Source organism: Miscanthus floridulus, chromosome 18 (assembly GCF_019320115.1).
Source record: "Miscanthus floridulus cultivar M001 chromosome 18, ASM1932011v1, whole genome shotgun sequence".
NCBI classification, from domain to species: Eukaryota; Viridiplantae; Streptophyta; class Magnoliopsida; order Poales; family Poaceae; genus Miscanthus; species Miscanthus floridulus.
Window position 1 is genome coordinate 46,290,399 of NC_089597.1, and position 20,357 is coordinate 46,310,755.

Here is a 20,357-nt window from a genome sequence, read left to right on the forward strand (position 1 = left end):
TGCGCCTACGTTAGGGATGGATTTCGAATATGGATTTGGATACCACTATTTATCATATTTTTCGAATTCGATTGAAAATTGCTAGATACTAATACAAAACGGATATCTTGAATTCAAATTTGAATTCGGATATCTACTTGATTTTGAAGATAACATGTATCTATTTGCTTATCGATAAAACTAGAAGCATACCCCACGCGTTGCCGCGGGATTTTCTTAAAAGTAAATCTCTTATATATATAGTATTACTATATGGTATTCTGTATATTGTGTATATATATGAATTTGACTTATATATTATTTTATTGTATCAGATCTGTTAAAAAATCGGTAAGTTAATAGAAGAAAAACCAATAAAATATTTGATCACATTATAGAAGAATAGGTGATGAAACAAATAGCATATGTAGCTGATTTGTACGTTAATAGACTAAAGATTAAAAGTATTACGCATAATAGAGATGACATGGATATTTTTTATAATTAATAAGAGATAACATGGATATAGCTTGCAAGTTAGTGGGTCATTTAGTGGGGAATGATGTGGACATCTTTCATAAAGAGATAGAACATTTAGTGGAGTCACTTAGTGAGGAATGACGTGAACGTCTTACATGAAGAAATAAAACATCTAGTGAGATTTAATTTTATAAGAGTATATAGATCATTATGTTGAAGAGATTTAAAGTACCCTCTCTGTCCCGCTTTGTGTGTTGCTGTGGCAGGCGGTACTTGTGTCCACGTTTATAGCTTGTGCAGTGTACCTAGACCCTCTCTCTGTCCCCATTCATTTCATCTATGTTGTAACTTGTCAGAAGCCAAAACAACTCTGATAAAGGGACATAGGGAGTATAGCTCTATAACACCATGGATAAACACAACTACCAAAAATAAAATATTTTTATCAATATTTCAATAATTAAATATATAAACTATAAGAAAATTATAGATAATGTATATTAATTACTAAATTTAAATAAATAAAAAATTCTAGAAGTATATAAATAAAATAAAATACTAATTAATATGATTAGCCATGTAAAAATTAATTAAATTTAAGATTTATATACCATTAATAATATTAAAATTATATTAGCTATAGATAACTTTAAAATAATGATACTCCCTCGGTCCATAAAAGAATGCAATTTTCACATTTCGAGGAGTCAAATAGTTTGAAGTTTAACTGAAATTATATAAAAAATTAATAATATTCATGGGACAAAATTAGTTATAGAATATATTTTCATAATAATTTTATTTGAAAACATAAATGCTAATACTATTTACTATGAATTTGGTTAAACTTGAGCCAGTTTGACTGGCACGATTCCTATAATTGTATTCTTTCTTAGGTGGAGGGAGTACATATCATTTGTTATATTAAAATTATTTCTATTTACATATTTAATTAGTCATACTTATAAATTTAGATGGTTTCAAAATAATTTGTACTTCGCATATAACAGATATTTCATATTTTATCAAATACGAACGTGGAATCGGATAGAGAATAATCTTCTAAAACAAATACGTATACATCCATTTAACATCTATATTTAAATAGAATATGAATATGGATATCCATATTTACACTAAAAAGATACAGATATCAGATCTTTCAAATATCTAGACATCCGCATCCATTCTAATCTAGGCTTCACCTAAGCTCTAGGCGGAGGGTTAACGCCTACCTGCGTCTAGCGCCTAAAGCAACCCCGACGAATAATGTCGGATGTTTTATATTTTTTTAATACGAACATAAAATCTGATAGAGAAAAAAATCATAAAAAACAAAAATACAAATAAACCTATTTAATATCTATATTAAGATCGAATACGAATACAGATATTCATATTGACGTTAAAACAAATACAAATATTATATGTTTAAGATCTTTTAACATCCAGATCCATCTCTAGTCTAGATGTAAGTTTCTTAGCGAGTATCTATTTAATATTTATATTACAATCGAATACAGGAACACAGATATTCATATTGACGTTAAAACAAATACAAATATTATGTTTATCTTTTAACATCCAGATCCATCTCTAGTCTAGATGTAAGTTTCTTAGTGAGTGCCAAAAATCCAGATGCTGCATTTGGATGGAGATTGGGACAAGGATAGAGATAGAAATATCCCACCCTACAAAGGGTAATACTGTATACTAGCCATCCATTCTTTACGCCTCATTTTATCTTAGCCGTTCATCTATTTTTCTTTCTCAATCTCACTCCCTATGTCCCTGCATTGTATGCAAACCTCACATGATGGATTTGATAAAGAATGGGTGATACCTAGGGATGAAAACGGATTGGATACGGACAGATATCACCGATATTACATTTGTTTTCATATTTCTGTCCGGATTCGGATTCGAATACGGATAGTGTCAACTATGTCGGATATGATACGATTGGATATCGACATCATAAATATGCGATTTGAGTATTCGGATATGGATACGGTATCGGATGTTGGATATCCGGACTCGGATACGGACAAACCTCAACCCCTCTAAACGGATTCGATTTCGAATACGGTCGAAAAATATCCGTACCGTTTTCGTCCCTAGACCCATCGGGTATAAACCCACTCTATCCCTACCTACATCCAGTGCTGGGGTCCACAACGCAGAGGCACGCCCCCTTCCTAGCCGGGACCACCACAAAACCTCCCGCCGCTCCACGGAACACGGGCAGAGAGATAGAGAGAGGAACGAACGGTGCAGCGTGGAAGGCAAGGCGGCGAGTAGTAACAGCAGCAGCAGCAGCGCCGCAGCGGCCAGCGCGGGCGAGAGCGCCCCCGGACCTCTCTTGTGTCTCTCATCACGCTCCCCCTCCTCCCTCTTCGCTTTACTACGCCTTCTCTCTCTCTCTTTCTCTCTCTATCTCTTGTCTCTTCCCTCCTTTTCCACCCGGCGACGGCGAGCGAGAACTGCCGGACCCCAAAAGAGGCCGCATTCTTGTTGCTTTCTGAACCTTCTTTACTTTGTCCTCAAATGGCCTCGTCGCCCCCTTCACATCTCCCTTCACCATAGGCGCCGCACAGGCACCTCTGCCCTCTGCTCCTGCCCCTGCAAGCTCCTCCCTTTCTCGCCTCTTGGTTCTTGCTCTGTCAGCCCAGAGGCAGAGAAAGCAAGCAAGCAAGCAATGGTGGCCATGGCGGCGCCAGGGCGAGCGGCGCTCCTGGCCGTCGCGCTCCTCTTCGGCGCCTTCTTCCCGTCCGCGTCCGCCGCGTCCTCCTACCCCGCAAGTGAGCTCCTTTCGAGGCGCCACCGTCTGGTTCGCTTCGCTTCCTCCGCTGATTAAGTTTTATTCCGCGTCGGGTGGCAGGGATTGCGGGCAGGCTCCTGTCCACCACGGCGTCGGCGGTGGCCAAGCAGCTGTGGTCGCTCAAATCGGCCGCCACCAAGACGGGTAATCGCCTGCCCGTGGCGTCGTCATTTCCCGCTCCGATTCTCGGCTTATTCACTCGCTTTTTGTCACCGGGTGTGCCCTGCTCCGGCTCAGCGACGGCGGCCGTGGCGGGGCGGTCCATGGTGCGGTACGAGGGCGGGTACGCGGTGGACACGGTGTTCGACGGCAGCAAGCTGGGGATCGAGCCGCACGCCGTCGAGATCACCCCGGCCGGCGACCTCCTCGTGCTCGACTCCATCAACAGCAACATCTACAGGATCCAGCTGCCGCTGTCACCATGTGAGCACGCTCTGCCTCCGACCACTCCCCTGTCCTTTTTCAGGTTTTTCAGTCTTCATGGGATTCTGCTAAGTGTGCTTCCCCTCTCGATGATGTGAGTAGTGACTGAGGAGTTCTGGGTGGTTGGTAGGGGCTCATGTTGCATGCTAACTTCATCAAGGGCTGTTCCTCGATTGCGAAATGACTGTTATTTTCTTCATTGCTAGTAAACCTCGTATGGACAATATGACATGATAGTTCTTTGCCACCTTTGTCACTTTCAGTCCTCATGTTTGTGGCGTCATTGTTCAGGAGTTTTTTTTCCCCCTTCACTTCCCTTTGTTTATGTACTGTTTGTTTACTTCCTCGGTTTCACATGTCAGAAGTCGAGCAAATAGACCATGACTTTTTGCTCACTAGGAAAAATGTTTGTATGAATTGGTTGCCTGAAATTGTTTGCAATATCTCTGAAAAATGTCTCATGTCACTAAAGGTAGGTGCCACTTGGAATTTTTACACTGCAACTTCACTATGAGCAAATGCTATATCAGTCACACTTCCCTCACTGCAACAAGATGGCTTGTATTTTAGGAAGTGAAGTTGTCATTCATGTTACTTTTAGCATAAGATGCTTCCTGGATTATATCCAATCAATTCGATTCTGATGGATCTTCTGAAAATGGATCTAACAATGCAGATAGCAGACTAAAGCTCCTTGCTGGTTCTCCAGAAGGTTTATCTGGCCATGTAGATGGAAGGCTGAGAGAAGCGAGGATGAACCATCCTAAGGGTTTCACTGTGGACGATAAGGGCAACATTTATGTTGCAGACGCTATGAACATGGCAATAAGAAAGATCAGTGATACAGGTAAGCTAAAATGTCCCATTCTGAGGTAGTCCACATGGCATTGTCTGGTCCCCCAGGCACCCTCTGTTTGTTCTGTGGTTTTCCTGGAGCTTCTCCAGCACTTATTAACTACTTGTGCCCAAAATTGCATCCCGAACGAGGTATGCTGTCAGTGTGCCTAAAAATTGTTTCTCCAGCAGTTATTTAGTAATAGATACCTAGAGGTTGTACAACAACAACAACAACAACAACAACAAAGCCTTTAAGTCCCAAACAAGTTGGGGTAGGCTAGAATTGAAACCCAACAGAAACAATCAAGGTTCAGGCACGTGAATAGCTGTCTTCCAAGCACTCCTATCTAAGGCTAAGTCTTTAGGTATATTCCATCCTTTCAAGTCTCCTTTTATTGCCTCTACCCAAGTCAACTTCGGTCTTCCTCTGCCTCTCTTCACGTTACTATCCTGACTTAGGATTCCACTACGCACCGGTGCATCTGGAGGTCTCCGTTGCACATGTCCAAACCATCTCAACCGGTGTTGGACAAGCTTTTCTTCAATTGGCGCTACCCCTAATCTCTCACGTATATCATCGTTCCGAACTCGATCCCTTCTTGTATGACCGCAAATCCAACGCAACATACGCATTTCCGCGACACTTAGCTGTTGAATATGTCGTCTTTTCGTAGGCCAGATACCTAGAGGTTGTGCTAAAGGGAAATCTAACCAGCATTCTACTCTTGTCTCTTGACTAGCAATATAGTTTGGTTCAAATTTCTACAATCATTTGACCTTCACTGTTGATTTTCTGTTCAAATTCTTTTAGCACATTCATGTTTCTCTTGTAACTAATTTCCTTCAGAATGAACTAATCAATTTACTTTCTTCGGTAGAGATTACCACTAATTGAATCTAGGTTTAGGTAAAATTTGTTTGGAACTTCTTCTGGAGCTATCTATTGTAAATATCCTTGTTTTTTATATTGTAGATTAAGTTCTGACATATTGTATTATAATATTTAGGGGTTACAACCATTGCTGGGGGAAAATCAAATAGAGGAGGGCACATAGATGGGCCCAGTTATGATGCAAAATTCTCAACTGATTTTGAGATCCAGTACATCAGTAGTAGCTGCTCTCTCTTGGTCATTGATAGAGGAAACCAAGCAATTCGAGAGATTCCACTCAACGATGATGACTGTGCATATCAGTATGAAGCTGGTTTTCCACTAGGTACATTGCACTTAACCTCTCCACTCGTATTACTTGACCATATTTTACTTCTGCTCTGTAAAGTCAGTCATATAGGCACTGCATTCAGTGCTCAAATGACATAGCAAAAATGAATACAGGGTTTGAATAGTAATTACTTTTGATTTTGAATGCTCACAGGGTTTGCATTGCTTTGTGCTGCTGGTTTCTTTGGTTATATGCTTGCATTGGTCCAACGCCGGCTTTTAGGGATGGCATCAACAACAGATGTAAGTTTGTCATACTTTTCTTTATCTCTATCACCTCCCCCCCCCAACAAACAAAAAAAAAACAAAAAAAGAGAAAAGAAAAGGTGACATAGGCACATTGGTACATTTGCTGTCAACAAGTAAAATTTATAACTAGTGTGTGGACCACAGTTTGTAGGCTTGCTGTAAACCAGCACATTGGTACATGCATATTTCACCATCACCATCAACCTTTGGCTACGCTACAGCTCATATTCTTATATACATAATCTTGCGGCTGCAGCCTGTGCACTCGATATGTCTGATACCAATCCCCACAGCTACTAGAACTGGATGTGTGTCATAACAGTTAAAATGCAAATCTTTTATGGTTCAAGTAATAGATGTTTAGATGATATTTCAGCTTTAGATAACTGATTTTGTTAGTTAGGTAATTGAACAATGATAATGTATTGATTCTGAGGACACATCTATAGAAGAGTGCATAAAAAATAAATGACAGTTTAATTTGTTATTATCGTATTTTAGACCATAATTAAAGTACAAATGATGACAAAATGCATTATCTTTGCTATGTCACTCATGTATTAATTTACAGTTGCATCTTTATTAAACTAAAATTTTAGCTCACAGGAACCTCAAGCGCCTCCAAGACCCAGCATTGCAAGTATCCCTCCATACCAGAAGCCTTTAAATCCTTATGTTTGTCAACCATTCATCCCAAGAGAAGAAACTGCAAAACAGGAAACTGAAGAGGGGTTGTTCACCTCAGCTGGCAAACTCATTGGAGGGGCAAAATCATCTGTGGCTGAGATATTTGGTTTCAAGAAGAAGCGCGTGAGCAGCCCATACCATCAGCAGCAACGAAGAGCCAACCCTTGGCCAGTGCAAGAAAGCTATGCCATCCCACATGATGAACACCCTCCAGCACTGGACCCAAGAGCACCAACCCCTCAGAAGAACTACAGCTTGATGACAAAGGAGCCCGAGAAGATCCACTACGTCCGCCATGGGCACCCGTATTTCAATAGCTGGGACGGTCACCGTCATCCTCAGCAGCAGCCGGACCCGCAACTGTATCACCAGCAGCAGCACCTGCAGCAGCACAGGCAGTACTCTGCAGGCCCACAGACATTTTTCGAGCAGAGCTGTGAGGCTACAAATGAGATCGTCTTTGGCGCGGTCCAGGAGGTGGACAGCAAGCAGCGCATGGTCGAGATCAAGGCCGTGAACTATGGAGACACATTCTATGAGCAGTACGGAATGCGCTACCGCAACAATTTCATTGGCTACAATAACAATAACAGTAACAACTATTGAAAAGCCTGTCTATTTCTTTAATTTTCCCTGCCTCCTGTTTTTTGCCCGTCTTAGTTACATGGTTAGATGTACTGGTTGTCTCCTTATTTGCAACCCTCCACATTCCCTGTAACAGAAAATAGAAAGTGGAGGCAGCAGAAGCTATCTCCTGTTTTGACTTGTACAATGGGGAAACTGGGTGTTGGAAGTACATCGTGATTATATCTTCCTTAGACTATCTGATGTATGTATTTTACTGACATATTTCAGATTTCAGACTAGTAGGTACAGCAATAACTTCTTACATTCCTGCAGTTTTATGGTTAAGATGTGTTGTGAATTGTGATTCCATGGAAGTATGCCTTCCTGACCACCTGGTCTACCAAGGTGGATAAGAACTAATGGCATCTGAGAGCTGCCAAACTTGCCTTGCTTCATGCTGCCTGGTGATTGCTTCAATCTGAAGTCACACCACATTGACTGCCACAGGCACCTGTTCCTTGGATGCCTGTAGCATTTGAGATTATGGGAACGATGCCAGTTACAGGCGATGGATATCACCGAGCCTCCAGGCCCCGTGATGGCACTGAATGCGTTCACCTAAAGAGGACAATCAGGAGACAAACAGACTCTGTGGACGGTGGTCATTCTTCAGAGCTACGTGAACAGTTTTATTGGCAAGGGTGTGGTTCTGATGACAGGTAGGCCCTAATTTTCAAAATGAAAAAAAGACAGGCGGGTCCAGCACGGCGAATACGTAGGCAATCACATGAAAACAGGAGCCAGGTCCAGCACGGCAAATACGTAGGCAATCAAATGAAAACAGGAGCCAATCAAGATGAAAAATGGGATTACCTGCTGCCAGTGATGCCAGGTAGCGTTGTTGCTATCGGAGAAATGAAGGTGCCCTGGCTAAGGAGGATAATTCTGGCCGTCTAGGACCATTGTTAGCTGGGGTGTGGGCTACAGACATTGAGACATACTGTGTCTGAGCTCTGATTACATCGTGATAGGGAAAAGACTGACTATGAGTCTATGACATGTTTCTGACACCTAAGGCAAGCTTGATGCAGAATCAGCGTGAAAACAGGTCCCTGGAAAATTTGAGAAAAAAAGAAGGAACTGATTGTTTTATCATATGCTTTTTAATCTACAATGAGAAACATTGGATCGAAACATTCGAAATGCAAAATATATGGTGATCATACGTTTTTTAATCTACAATGGGAAACATTGGAAATGCAAAATATATGGTGAAAGTAACTCTTCCGACCTGGTTGAATTGAACTGGTTCCTATCTACGTCACAATTCAGCATAAATGTGTGTTGGTTCAACAAGAGAGCTTCGGTTCCCTGCACTACTGCCTACTAGTGCCATAACAATTGTTGGATTTCTTTGTGCTGACATGCTTGCTATTGCTAGGTTATTAGGTAGCTACCCTATAAAAGAAAAAGAAAAAAAGTTGCTTCATTATGAATTACAACTTGCTTCATCTTCTGTAATATGTACATTTAACTGTTCATCTGGTTATTGTCTCCTCTAGATACATCTGGGATTGATCCAAATATCTGAACCATCAGGCTGCCAGCTGAAAGAAAAAAGAACCAATCAACTTCTATATTTAAAAACATGAAGCTACTGCAGAAAAAACTAAAGACCAAGGCTCAAGGTCAACTTCTCCATCTAAAGTTTTAAACCCATCAAGATACTTGCAGAAAAAAAAAACAAATGATCAAGGAGTCGAGATGCAAGCTTCTCAGCTTCTTCAACAATTAAACATGAAAATTACAATGAAGGGAAATTTATGATCCATAATGTCATTGACAACACAGTGAATATGTTTTTACCTATGATGAAGATAGCCCCGACAAGTCCTGTCACGCCCCATCTCTCACCAAGCATTGCCCATGCAAAAGCAGCACCCCATACAGGTTCCAGACCATAAATAATTGCAGTTTCTGTAGCTGATACATCACGCATAGCCGCCACCTGAAAGAAAAAAGGAGAGAAATTCCACAAAATCAGCAGTGATAACCAAAATGACCTCATGCAAGAGAATAGCTGATTTGATGACAACAAAACTAACCTCTGCCAATAAACAAAACGCAGTTGAGAATATGCCTGTGTATAGAATTGCTGGCCAAGGAAACAACATCACCATACCAAATAACTCTGATGGTGGCCATGTTTTGAAATTCCAGTTTTGCACGTTTCGTGTGAAGCATTTAAAAATATATGACGCTGCTGATAGGATTGCTACAACAAACACCTGGTTTTACACTTGTTTAAGAACCTTGTCCAGAGGAACAGAAAAGAACTCGCATAACTGAGGTAATGAGTCTTAGTCAGAATACTAACCTCACATCCAACAAGAGTTAAGAAATTTTCTTTCTTTATATTTCTGGAAATATGCTCAGTTCTGAGCATATGAATTGCAAAAGAAAAGGTGCTCACGAGGTTCAGAAGATCACCAACCTGATGGAAGCATGGTATGAGATCATGAGAACATTAATCAATATGGCAGGCGCAATCCGTAGTGGTGTAGTTCTCAAAATATTCAAATTACTATAGCAGCGATTAATGAGTTAAAACTTTGAAGACAACAGTAACCTTGACAGAGCACAGTGTCATAGGCCATAAGACAAGCAGACAAAAGGTCCAGACAAACATGTTAACCTGTCGATGTAGATAATCCGACTTACACATGGCGGAGAACCACTTAGCTCCAGTATAGCAACACCAAGAAGTGATAAAAATGCTCCAAACCATGTATGAGCAGGTACTTCTGCTCCAATAAGACCATCCAAGAAAGGGACAATGATCACCTGCAACAATTTGAATAAAGAATAGTGATGTGATCATATTCATACGTTTTAGGGAAGGCATTATTGTTGTAGAGTTCTTGAAAAGAGTTCTTACAGTGAGTGCAGAAATGAAAGATGCACGCCCAGCATCAGCTGTAACTAACCCCATAGCCTGAGCCAGGTAGGCCAAGCTTACCCAAATGCCCAACTCTAGTCCTCCAAAAAAGATTTGCATATCCCTCAGCGATTTTAGTAACAGCGGCACAAAAGGGATGGCTGCTATAGTGAACCTTAACATATTGAAAAGGTCAGGGTCCAAAAGAGCCTCCGCCTGTTTCACAACTGAAATGTTGCTAGCTGAAATAAATAAATTGAGTCTTAGCTGAAAATGTAAGAGGAAATCAGCATGCAGAGTAACTACCAGAACCAGTTCAAACACAAAGCAGACCCTTGTAAGAAAAACACACACACAAAGCAGATGATAAGGTACAGCAACTTTTGCATGCTGATTAGTATGTAAATATAAGAAATGTAGAATAAACTGAACCAAATGAAACGAAGTGGCCACATCATTCAACAAAAGGATCAATGAATTTGACCAAAGGAATACACTGCAAAAGCTCTCACACGAATGAAGCCTGTAGTAGGTTCACCATTCATATAGGTAAATTTGATGGCTACATTAATCCCCAGAGAAAAAAAATCAATCACTCACGATATTTATATCCGTGGCAAAACTCAGGGAAATTCAGCACAGAAGAAACAACCCCCATCCCATACCCGCCTCACCATTTTCTTGTCAACCATAACATCGAACAGGTGAACCATTTTCTTGTCAACCATAACATCGAACAGGTGAGGTGCAAACATAAACGACCCTCCGTCTCCAGTAGGCGAGGTGAGGCGAGGCTCTGTACGAACGTACCAAATATAAGGGTGACCAGATTGAGTAGTACGAGGCTCCGGGCCTTCCTGGGCACCCAAGACGCCACCTTCCGCCACGCAGCGCGCGCCCTCCGCCTCGCCGACCACAGGGCCGTCCGCGGGGGTGATGGGTCCTCAGTTTCAGCTTCAGGGCCAGCGGACTCGCCCATTCCTGGCCGCACCGCCTTCCACCTGCCGATCTCATCCGGCGGCTTATTTTTCGATGACCGCTTCGCGGGAGGGACTGGGTGTGGGGAATCCCTGGACGGAGAGCCGGAGAAGGCAGCGGCCGACGGCTGAAGGAGGTGCCTCCGTCCTGATGATGTCGTCGCGGGGATGCGGGGGCGACGGCGAATGAGAGGTGCTCCTGGTTGAAGGCAGGGGCGCCATGGACGGGAAGAGCTCGGATGCTTGGGAAGGAACATCTAGCCGGAGCTCGGAGGAGAAGGTTCCGGAAGGAGGCGATGCGCGAGCGGACGAGAGCGCCGGGCAGGCGAGTAGGAAGAGACCTGTGAGCGGCCCAGACAAGACGAGGATACTGCGGCCTCGAATTTCACAGGAATCACGAATTTCGCTAAAATCAGTTCAATTTTAAAAGAAAAACGCAGAAACATGATTTTTTCCACGCAATCCAAACAGGCCCGGATTGTTTCTACCACCAGCTTTGATTATGAGGGGTGTTATGGTCATATAGGACATAGATTTAGATTCCGTTTAGCATAGCTTTTGCTCCCATTTTCCGTGTCTCCTTGTAAGAAGCCGTGTCAACTGGCCATATGAAAATGGCTCCTTGCTAGGAGCCAGAGAAGTTGGAGCATTTTTTTTATACAGAGGAGCCAAAAAGACAGAGAAATGTGGCTTCTTTCGACTCTTCCTCACAAACCTAATACAAATTATTACAAAATTATCATTGGAGCTATTTTTACCAAATGTTTTACAAAACGACTTCATCTGCACTAGAGAAGATGCTATACATGAGGAGCCAGAGTCCTTTTAGGAGGAGCTGAAGCCCTACCAAACAGGATCTTATACTAGTTTTTAGGCAGAGGATGTCCTACGTCTATTGTATTGTGGTGATTGTATTACTTATGTGTCATACGTAAAAAAATATTAGGATTGTGTCTGATGTCTAGGCTACCGATCAAGTGCTCCCTACCCCTCCTTATGTAGTTCAGGGAGCAGGGTTAAAAAGAGAAGTATCCTAACCATTTTATAAATTGGTTTTGTGGTCGGTTATAACAAGGATCCCGGTAGATCTGGAATAGTAACGATGTCTTGTCTTGTTTTCCAACTAGATGAAGAATGGAAAGGATCGGTTGATGGGTAGAGGTGGGTGAATATCATATTAAAAATTTTAAAAAGAACAACACTAACAAAACTTGTGAGACAATAAGATAGTCATAATAAGCATTAGTCAAGTTTAGTCTAACAAGAGCACCCCTACACAAAATTAGAGACAAAGCTAACAACTAACATGGAAACTAGAGAGCCCCTACACCTAGGGCAACTAGCATGACAAATTTAGGACCATGCATAGTTAATCCTCACCTAATGACACTAGATAATCGTATTATCCAAAGAACTCCTCTCTTTATAGTATGACTATCTATTCTAAACTTGGCCAAACTCTTCTCTACACACCTTAGGTCAATGAAAACAAACGCACTATTCATATCCCTTTGCCTTGTGAAGTTGCCTCCAATTCCATCCATCTTCATCATCATCTCACTTGTTGAGCACTTCACCTCCATGGTCCTTGCCACCTCCTCTCATGGAGCCATGTGTGGCTCAACCTCACCTTGTGGACTAACCTAGCTCATCATCTCAAGGAAAAGCATTAATCCACTAGGCGGTGACCGCTGGCTCCCAACCCTACATCGCAGGTAAGGACCTCCTTCGTCTTGATGTCCTGAGTGATGTCCATAGCTTCTGACCTTCACGTTGTCTTGTTGTCAGCGCTGAAGGAGTAGTTAGCGGCTTCTCGCCATGAAGAGGAGGCGACTCGCCTCTGGGGGTTCATCATAGCAGAGGACCATGAGCGGGCGATGGTGGCAGGAATTCGGCAAGGGGCTAGTGTCACCCATGCCACCATGCAGCTGCGAGTCAGGATGGACCTCAGCCGGGTGGCACCCGGGTTTCTGGAGCGCGTCGAGCAGAAGAAGCGGGTGGAGCTTGTCAACGACTTTGCCGCCGCTTCGGCCGCCATCGTGGCTGCCATGGATGTGGAGGGTATCATCCATGGCGATGATTAGGAGTTTTAGGATGTGTCTAGGGTCTTCAAAGAATTTTAAGTGAGGGTGTTCTCTTTGGCTTGAGTCCCTTGATTTTGTTTCCTTCGCGCACTGTCGTCTTGTTGTGATCGCCATCGATCTGATTGTTCGAATGCCATAGCTGCATGGCCCCGCCCTGGGATCGACATGTGAGGCTTGACCTAGTGTGACACCATTTTTGTGTCTGAGGTATCTGTAAGATAGGTTTGACGGCATCGCACCTTTCTTCATTTTCCTTTCCTTACTTTCGCGTGGGCATGAAGCCCTGCCAGGATCGGGTTATGCGGATTCGACCTCGCGTGGTCCTTTGTTGCACATGAGCTCATGGCGCATTATGGTGTGGCCTTCATGAATAAGCTGCATTGGCTGGGTTGTGTCCACCGGCGGAGAGTCATTTTCGGCATGACGTGTTCCTTGCTGGTGGGATGCAGTTGTTCGTCGCTTGGCTGCTTGGGTGTCGAGGTGTCCGCGTTATGGCAGTGCTGACCTCGATGTCGCTACTCGAGGTCGCACGCTAGGGGGTCAGACAACGACATATTTGCAATGAGTAATGTCGTCGCTCGTGGAGCGGCAGTCCTTGTAGGTGAAGCGTTAGTCGCCTGCATACGCCACCAGTTCCAAGCTTCCGACGTGTGATGATCCTTGTGTGCGTTACATGGATGTTATTGTTGTGGTGAACATGTTTTGGGTTTTGTGTATGTATGGCATGTGGTCGATGCATCCACTTTGTCATTTTGTAGTTTCCTCTTTTTCTTCTAGTTTGAGCTGGGAATGTATGCCATTCTCCTTAATCTGATGTATGTGGGTGCATGTTTTAGCCTGGGGGCTGGCCCGTGGGGCTACAAAAGCACGTGACCCGATCGCATGGCAATACGACAGGGAAAGGTCATAGATCCGGTGTGATGCGAGAAGAAAAATGAGCAGGCGGCTAGAGTTCTCTTTCCTTTCGGTCCTCCTTGAGCGAACGAGTTCCCCATTTCCTTTCAGACTCGTGCGTGGGTGCTTGGCCTTGCCCGAGAGCTAGCCCATGGGGCTTCTCTAGGGTGACCTTGGTGCGAGCGAGAAATCAAGGCTTGGGTCACTGGTTCGTCATGGTTTGAAGCGTGATTAGAAAGAACTCAAAATGAGGGAGTCATTGGGACGATGACAAGCAGTGCTACACCATGGATCATGGGTATGTGACTATGTGAACTATCCCTGCGAGCGAACCATGTCCGGTCGCTAGCGCGAGCCGAGTCGACTCGCTCGGGAGTTCAGGCATTACTGGGATAAAGTGTATGGACATCATGCTATCTGGTTTGCTCTGTGGGTCGGCTCTAAGTTTTTTGGAACTATAGGTGAGCCTACTCATGTTTGTGAACGTGCTTGGGTAGAGAGGCTAAAGTTAAGGTGGATGTGACTGACCGATGTACTAGAAGTTGTCGTGATCCTGGCTATTGTCGCTCGGGGTGCGCTAAGCCCCCCGAGCGCTTGCTCGTGGTGAAGCTATTGTGGTTCTCGGGCACTGGACTGGTGAAGGCACTTCTTTATTGCTTGGAGCGGACGTAGCTGACGCGGCTTGACCTCTAGGGCTGCCTTGGGCTAACCTTTGCCTGCTCGACGTCCTCGGTAGGCTCGTGAGCCCCTAGGGATGACTTCTTTGTATCCGTCCTGATGTGATTTCTAGCCATGAAGGCTTGTGCGTTCTGGTGCTTGAGCCCTCGTGGCATGACGACGTGTAACACCCTAAAATTTGAATTTTTGAAAATAGGGCTAAAAAGATTTAAGTAGGAATTTTTGTGCTCATAAAATATAGGAAAATACAATTTTTCATTTAATTAAAATTTATCATAAGGTTTAGCAACATGTTTGTGCATACATGCCCTTGCATTTGATGTATTTGATTGAGTGGTTTTGATTGAAAATTTAAAATGGTTAAAATTGTTTTTGCAAATAAAATTAAAAATGGCTTTAAAGAAAAAGAAAAGAAAGAAAAAGAGAATTTGAAAATAAAAGTATTTTTTTAAAAGTTGTAAAATTTATTTTTAGGAACTTACCCCAAATTGTTCATTTTTATTTGAACTGAAAAATGTATTTTAAACCGTGTTCAAATTTGATTTGGTTCATATTTGAATTGGATTTGAAAAGAAATTAGAAAAGGAAAAAAACGAATTTCCCTTCTCTTTTTTCCTTCCCCCACTTTTGGCTCACTCGGCTTGCTCCTTCCGCACCGGCCTAGCTTCCGTGGGCCGCCCTGCTCCTCTCCCTCCGCTCGGCCCATCTCCTCTTCCGGTCCAGCATGCAGGCTCGCTTCTCGCTTCCTCCTCCGTATTTCCCCGCGTGGGCCGAGTCAGCCCAAATGTTTTTTTCCCACGCAGCCGGCAGGCCAGCCGTAGAAGCAAGTCACGCAAGCGCGCACCCCTCTGTTTCTCTCTGTCTGACAAGCTAGCCCCGCCTCTTCTCTCACCGCTAGGAGGGACCTACCTATCAGCTTCATCCATCAGCTCGAGCTCGTAACTGGCATGGAGTTCTTCGGCCGTGTCCGCCTCCGCCTCTGCTCGCTCCGTTGATTTGCGTGCGCTACAAGCCTTCCCACCCCTTAAATAGTAGCCTCCGCCACCGTGTCGTCCCCCACCGAGGCCTAGGGCCACCAGCCACGCCGCCAGGAACCTTAGCGCCACCCTCTGATTTCCGCCGAGAAGAGCCGACGGCGCCGAGCTGATTAGACGCCGACATCGCCGAGCCGATTAGACGCCGCTCCGCGACGGTAAGTATCTCGAAGAGCTTCGCATGAACTTCTTGAACTCGCATAACCCCTTCACGCCATCTCCCTCGCTCTGAGTCACCTTGCACCGCTACGCCGTCACTCCACCGCCGCCATGGCACGTTGCTAGCTAGCTCTGCTCGCCAATAGTTGCAACAGATCGCCTAGTCGAGTTCGTCCTAGCCCCCTATAGCTCTCGTGCCAAAACCCGAGTCCAATTTGGCTGTAGCGGTCTTCCCCAAATTCTCTATCGAGGAATCGACAACACTGGTGAGAAATCCCGTCCGGTCTTATTGTTCTGGCCATTTGTTCCCCAAATCCCCTCTCTGATCTAATCTGGGCCCTCCAATCTAGATCTAACGGTTGATATAGCTTGATACCCCTTCGCCGGTTTCTTTTGCAAAAGAGCCCCTCGGTTTCATCAGAATAGAACCCGCGGTCCATTACGTATTGGATAGTTTATGCTTTCTTCTTTTAAAAGCGTAATTTGTTCGGTTGATTTCAAAATACGTTTTCACTTATTTACAGTTTTGCCACTATTTTCGTTGGGCCATAACTTCTCCGTTTTAACTCCGATTTGACCCGTTCAACTTCCGTTAGGTTCATAATTTCATAATCTACATGTTCATACTACTGTTAGATATGTTTTCAACTTTTAAGATTCATGATTAGATTTAATCTATTATTTTATTAAAGGAAATCTTATTTATTTCACATCTTCTACGTTTTAACTCCGTTTTAGCCCATTCAAGTTGCGTTAGATTCATAGCAACGAGATCTACGCATTAGTAACAGTGGTTACCATGTCACTATTTCTAGAATTTTATGGTTTAAATCATATCTTAAATAATAATTATGCAACTGGATTTTATAGATAAAATGTGATTTGTTTTACTTTAGTTTTATATTTTGAATATAAATTTGACTTAAATTATATTATCTATAAAATATCTTATATTTGTTTTTATATAATTAAAACACATGAAGCTAACCGTTTTATATTTTCTCCTATGAGCAAGTCTTTCGGTAGTTGTATCTTTTCAACTGTAGTTTCGATTAGTGTGCTTTTTCGCGTCTATGTGTTCATAGCGAGACATAGATTCGTTTTACAAACTTTTCGTCTTGATTTTATGTTTGGTGTACTGTTCTGATTTAAATCTATTGTTTGCTTCATGTATGATTGTATGAATGCTTGAGTGGTGCTTTATGATTACGTCCAGTCGGTGAGATATACGTGGTGATCAAGGAGAAGTAGAAGAAAAGCGTTGAAGATTAAAGCTTATCGAAGGATCGGTGTTTTAAGGCAAGTATAGCATGAGATCATCCTTGTTGTCCTATACACCTTTAATTAATTAATTCATACTGCATGTGTCTACCTTGACTACCACTAAGGATTTCCTAGTGCTTTGTTACCTTGTGCCTTATTACCTATGGGGTATTGCATTGGATAGTATGATGCTAGTGCTCAACTAAAGCTATGATCTTGTAACTTGACTAATGGTATATGCAATAAACATTAAAAGATATTTTTAGCAACATAGAACAAGGGAGCTAGAGCATTGGGCTATTTTTATGGTGCTCTAGATTCCTCTCCCTAAGGACTTATCTGTAAGTGATCATCTAGGACTTACAATACAGCTATGAGGGCTATATGGCTCTGGCTTTAGCTCAGTATGAGGACCTTTTCTAGCTTGTTAGTGGTTACCTTTATTGGCGTAAGAATGGATTGCTGAATCAGGTATAGGATAGCCTCTATCCCCTTATGTATAGGCTGTGTGTTATTGTGCCATCGGGAAGGGGGGTTTCTACATCTGTTTGCCGAGTGAATCTAATGGCCCTAACTTGTTAGACGAACCTTTGAAAGGCTTCATAGTAAACCCTGCCGACCTTCCTTGGTAGTGGGTCAAGAGGCTGATCACCTCGAGCGAAAGGATAAATCACGACTCATAGTGAAAGTGTACAACCTATGCAGAGTGTAAAACTGGTATATTAGTCATGCTCACGGTCACGAGCGGCCTTGGAACCCTTACGGAATAGATGATGAACACTAATGATATGGATGATGAAGATGCTCACTATTGGTTAATTGTTTATGCTATTCATTATTCACGTTTACTTGATCATGTGTTTATATAGGCTTGTGGATAAACTTATTGCTACTCAATTGCTAAAAGATGACTCATTAAAAGCTAATTGTAGTTAAACCAGTGTCAGCCTTTTGAGCCTCATGAACCTCATGTTATATTTGTTGAGTACGACATGTACTTACGCTTGTTTTACTTTTTAAATCTTTGGAAAAATCCTGGATGGGTACTAGATTGCTAGAGTTTAGAGGAATTAGGCTTGTGATCAACCAGCTAGTTGTCCCTGTGGATCTAGAGTCTTCGCCTGAAGATCAGAGTTGTCTTTCCGCTGTCTATACTCTGAGGTTATATTCTTTGTACTAATACGCTATGTATTTAAGCATTGTCTTTTGATATTACCCTTATTTGTAGCTATATGTGAGATTTGACTTTCTAGGCTCACATATGGTACGTATCTGGTTTTATTCTTAAAATCGGGTGCTACAAAGTTGTATCAGAGCAATGCTGACTGTAGGACGCAAGCCTAGTAGAAACTGGTCATTCTAAGGTTTTGAAATGGCTATACAATCCTTGTTCTATAAATCTTGATATTTTCTTCTCTACTATATATTTATCTCCTCCTTGATGCTTAGTTTAAAGTCTTGGTTCTCATCTTTACTCCTTGGATTGATATGCTTTTAGAACTGTTCCTCATCACCTTCTTGCATAACCTAAAGATAAGTCTTAGGATTGTTACCCTAATATATCAAGGACGATAGTATCGCAAGTTGAGTCAATGATTGAGCTGTGCACCTTTATTGCTTGTTGAATTGTCATAATGCTTATGATTGTTTTGCATCTTTGTAATGATTGCAATGATCTTGTTGGGTGTTCCCACAATTTCATTTAGCTTATAGGCCTAAGGTATAAGGATTAGTGAAATAAATAGTTGGGATATGGTTTTCTCCTGTTTCCTTTATCCTGTCTTCTCGGAGCAGACTGCACTCTTCAGCTCATATCTCTAATCTTGGATGACCAAAAATCATGAGAAAATTCTGGATAATATTAGACTTAAATATCTTTTTCTGAGCATAAGAATCACCTTGATAGCTATTTTGGTTATAGAGATACGAAAATCACAAGGCAATGCATCTGTGCTGTTTAAAAGCTAGAACAGTTTCTCTTGTGCACTGTTTTCGACCAAGAAAACTGAGGAATTTGGAAACATGTTTTATAAGGAAGTTGTGGAGGATTTGATAAGCTTTCCAATGATATAAGCTACAACTTCATTGGATTAACGGAGTGAGAGATAAAGCTGTTTTACTGCGCTGCTGTTTTTTCTACTCGCGAGGAATTTCAGATTTCTTATTTTTGCCCATACACAAGAGTATCTTTAGGATGTCAGAACGTCTTGATACAAGTTAGCTTGTCTGGAAGAAGGTGCAAGCTATACTTTGGTGTCCCCTAGTTTATCTTTTCTTAAGGGAGTAGCCAAGTTGAAGAATTTGTAAGATGAAGAATCATACGTTCTAGTTTGCGCAGCGGAAGCGTGGTGGTACCCAAAGATGTGAGAGAAACTCAGAGTCTCAATGAGGTTTGATTAAAGGTTCAATGAAGGTTTATCCAAGATCATCAAGATTTTGGTAGAGCTACCAGAGAAGTTTTCAAGTTAGTTTGGATCAAGAGACCTCAGCTAAGTGTTTGAAGGAATCCAAGAAGAGGTTGAAGTAAAACCTATGTATTAGCTTTGCCAGATCTGGACAAGTGCTTTATATCCGCTAGGATGCACCCTGTCAAGGTGTGGAATGTGTCCTTATATGAGAAGAAAAGTAGTGGCTTGTTCATTAAGTCAACTAAGGAAGCGTGAGTTGAACTACCTAACATGCATCTGGAGTTATCCATTATGGAGCATGGAAGTAACAACTTCTTGGAAGTAAAAGTGACATATATGAGGATCATAAGAGTCTATAGGACATCTTCACTAAGTTGGTCTTGAGCTTGTGATGTCCTTGTTGGAATGAAATTAGTTAAGATTTGGAGAAGTGCTATCATCTGGAGAAGTAAAAGTCACGACCGATGCCCTTAGCAACGGAGAATCATGCTAAGAAGGTTCGGGTGACACCAAGGACTAAGAATTTTATTCCAAGTTCGAGCAACTTGACTGGAATCATTAATGTTTTGAAGGTTGGTAGTAGAATTTCCTTCTGATCAAGAGATTCGTCAGGCTCCGTTGTGAGGTGAACATATGAAGAAAGAGGACTAATAAGTA

General features: G+C 42.4%; 2 protein-coding genes across 2 annotated transcripts; one reads left to right on the plus strand and one right to left on the minus strand.

Moving 5' to 3' along the window:
• Nucleotides 1-2,762: 2,762 nt before the first annotated feature.
• On the plus strand, nt 2,763-7,735 carry LOC136521764 (uncharacterized). Its single transcript, XM_066515540.1, has 7 exons — nt 2,763-3,260; nt 3,341-3,424; nt 3,518-3,703; nt 4,380-4,550; nt 5,548-5,757; nt 5,917-6,005; nt 6,618-7,735. Exons 1-7 carry the CDS (start codon nt 3,158-3,160, stop codon nt 7,302-7,304), a joined length of 1,530 nt encoding a protein of 509 aa, XP_066371637.1. The 5' UTR covers nt 2,763-3,157; the 3' UTR covers nt 7,305-7,735.
• Nucleotides 7,736-8,534: 799 nt separating this feature from the next.
• Nucleotides 8,535-11,567, minus strand: LOC136521601 (uncharacterized). The gene is made up of 7 exons (XM_066515348.1): nt 11,014-11,567; nt 10,204-10,445; nt 9,987-10,109; nt 9,643-9,759; nt 9,371-9,553; nt 9,132-9,273; nt 8,535-8,872 (listed from the first exon to the last, which is right to left on the minus strand). The coding sequence occupies exons 1-7, from the start codon at nt 11,435-11,437 to the stop codon at nt 8,796-8,798; spliced, it is 1,308 nt and encodes a 435-aa protein (XP_066371445.1). The 5' UTR covers nt 11,438-11,567; the 3' UTR covers nt 8,535-8,795.
• Between the last annotated feature and the right edge of the window lie 8,790 nt (nt 11,568-20,357).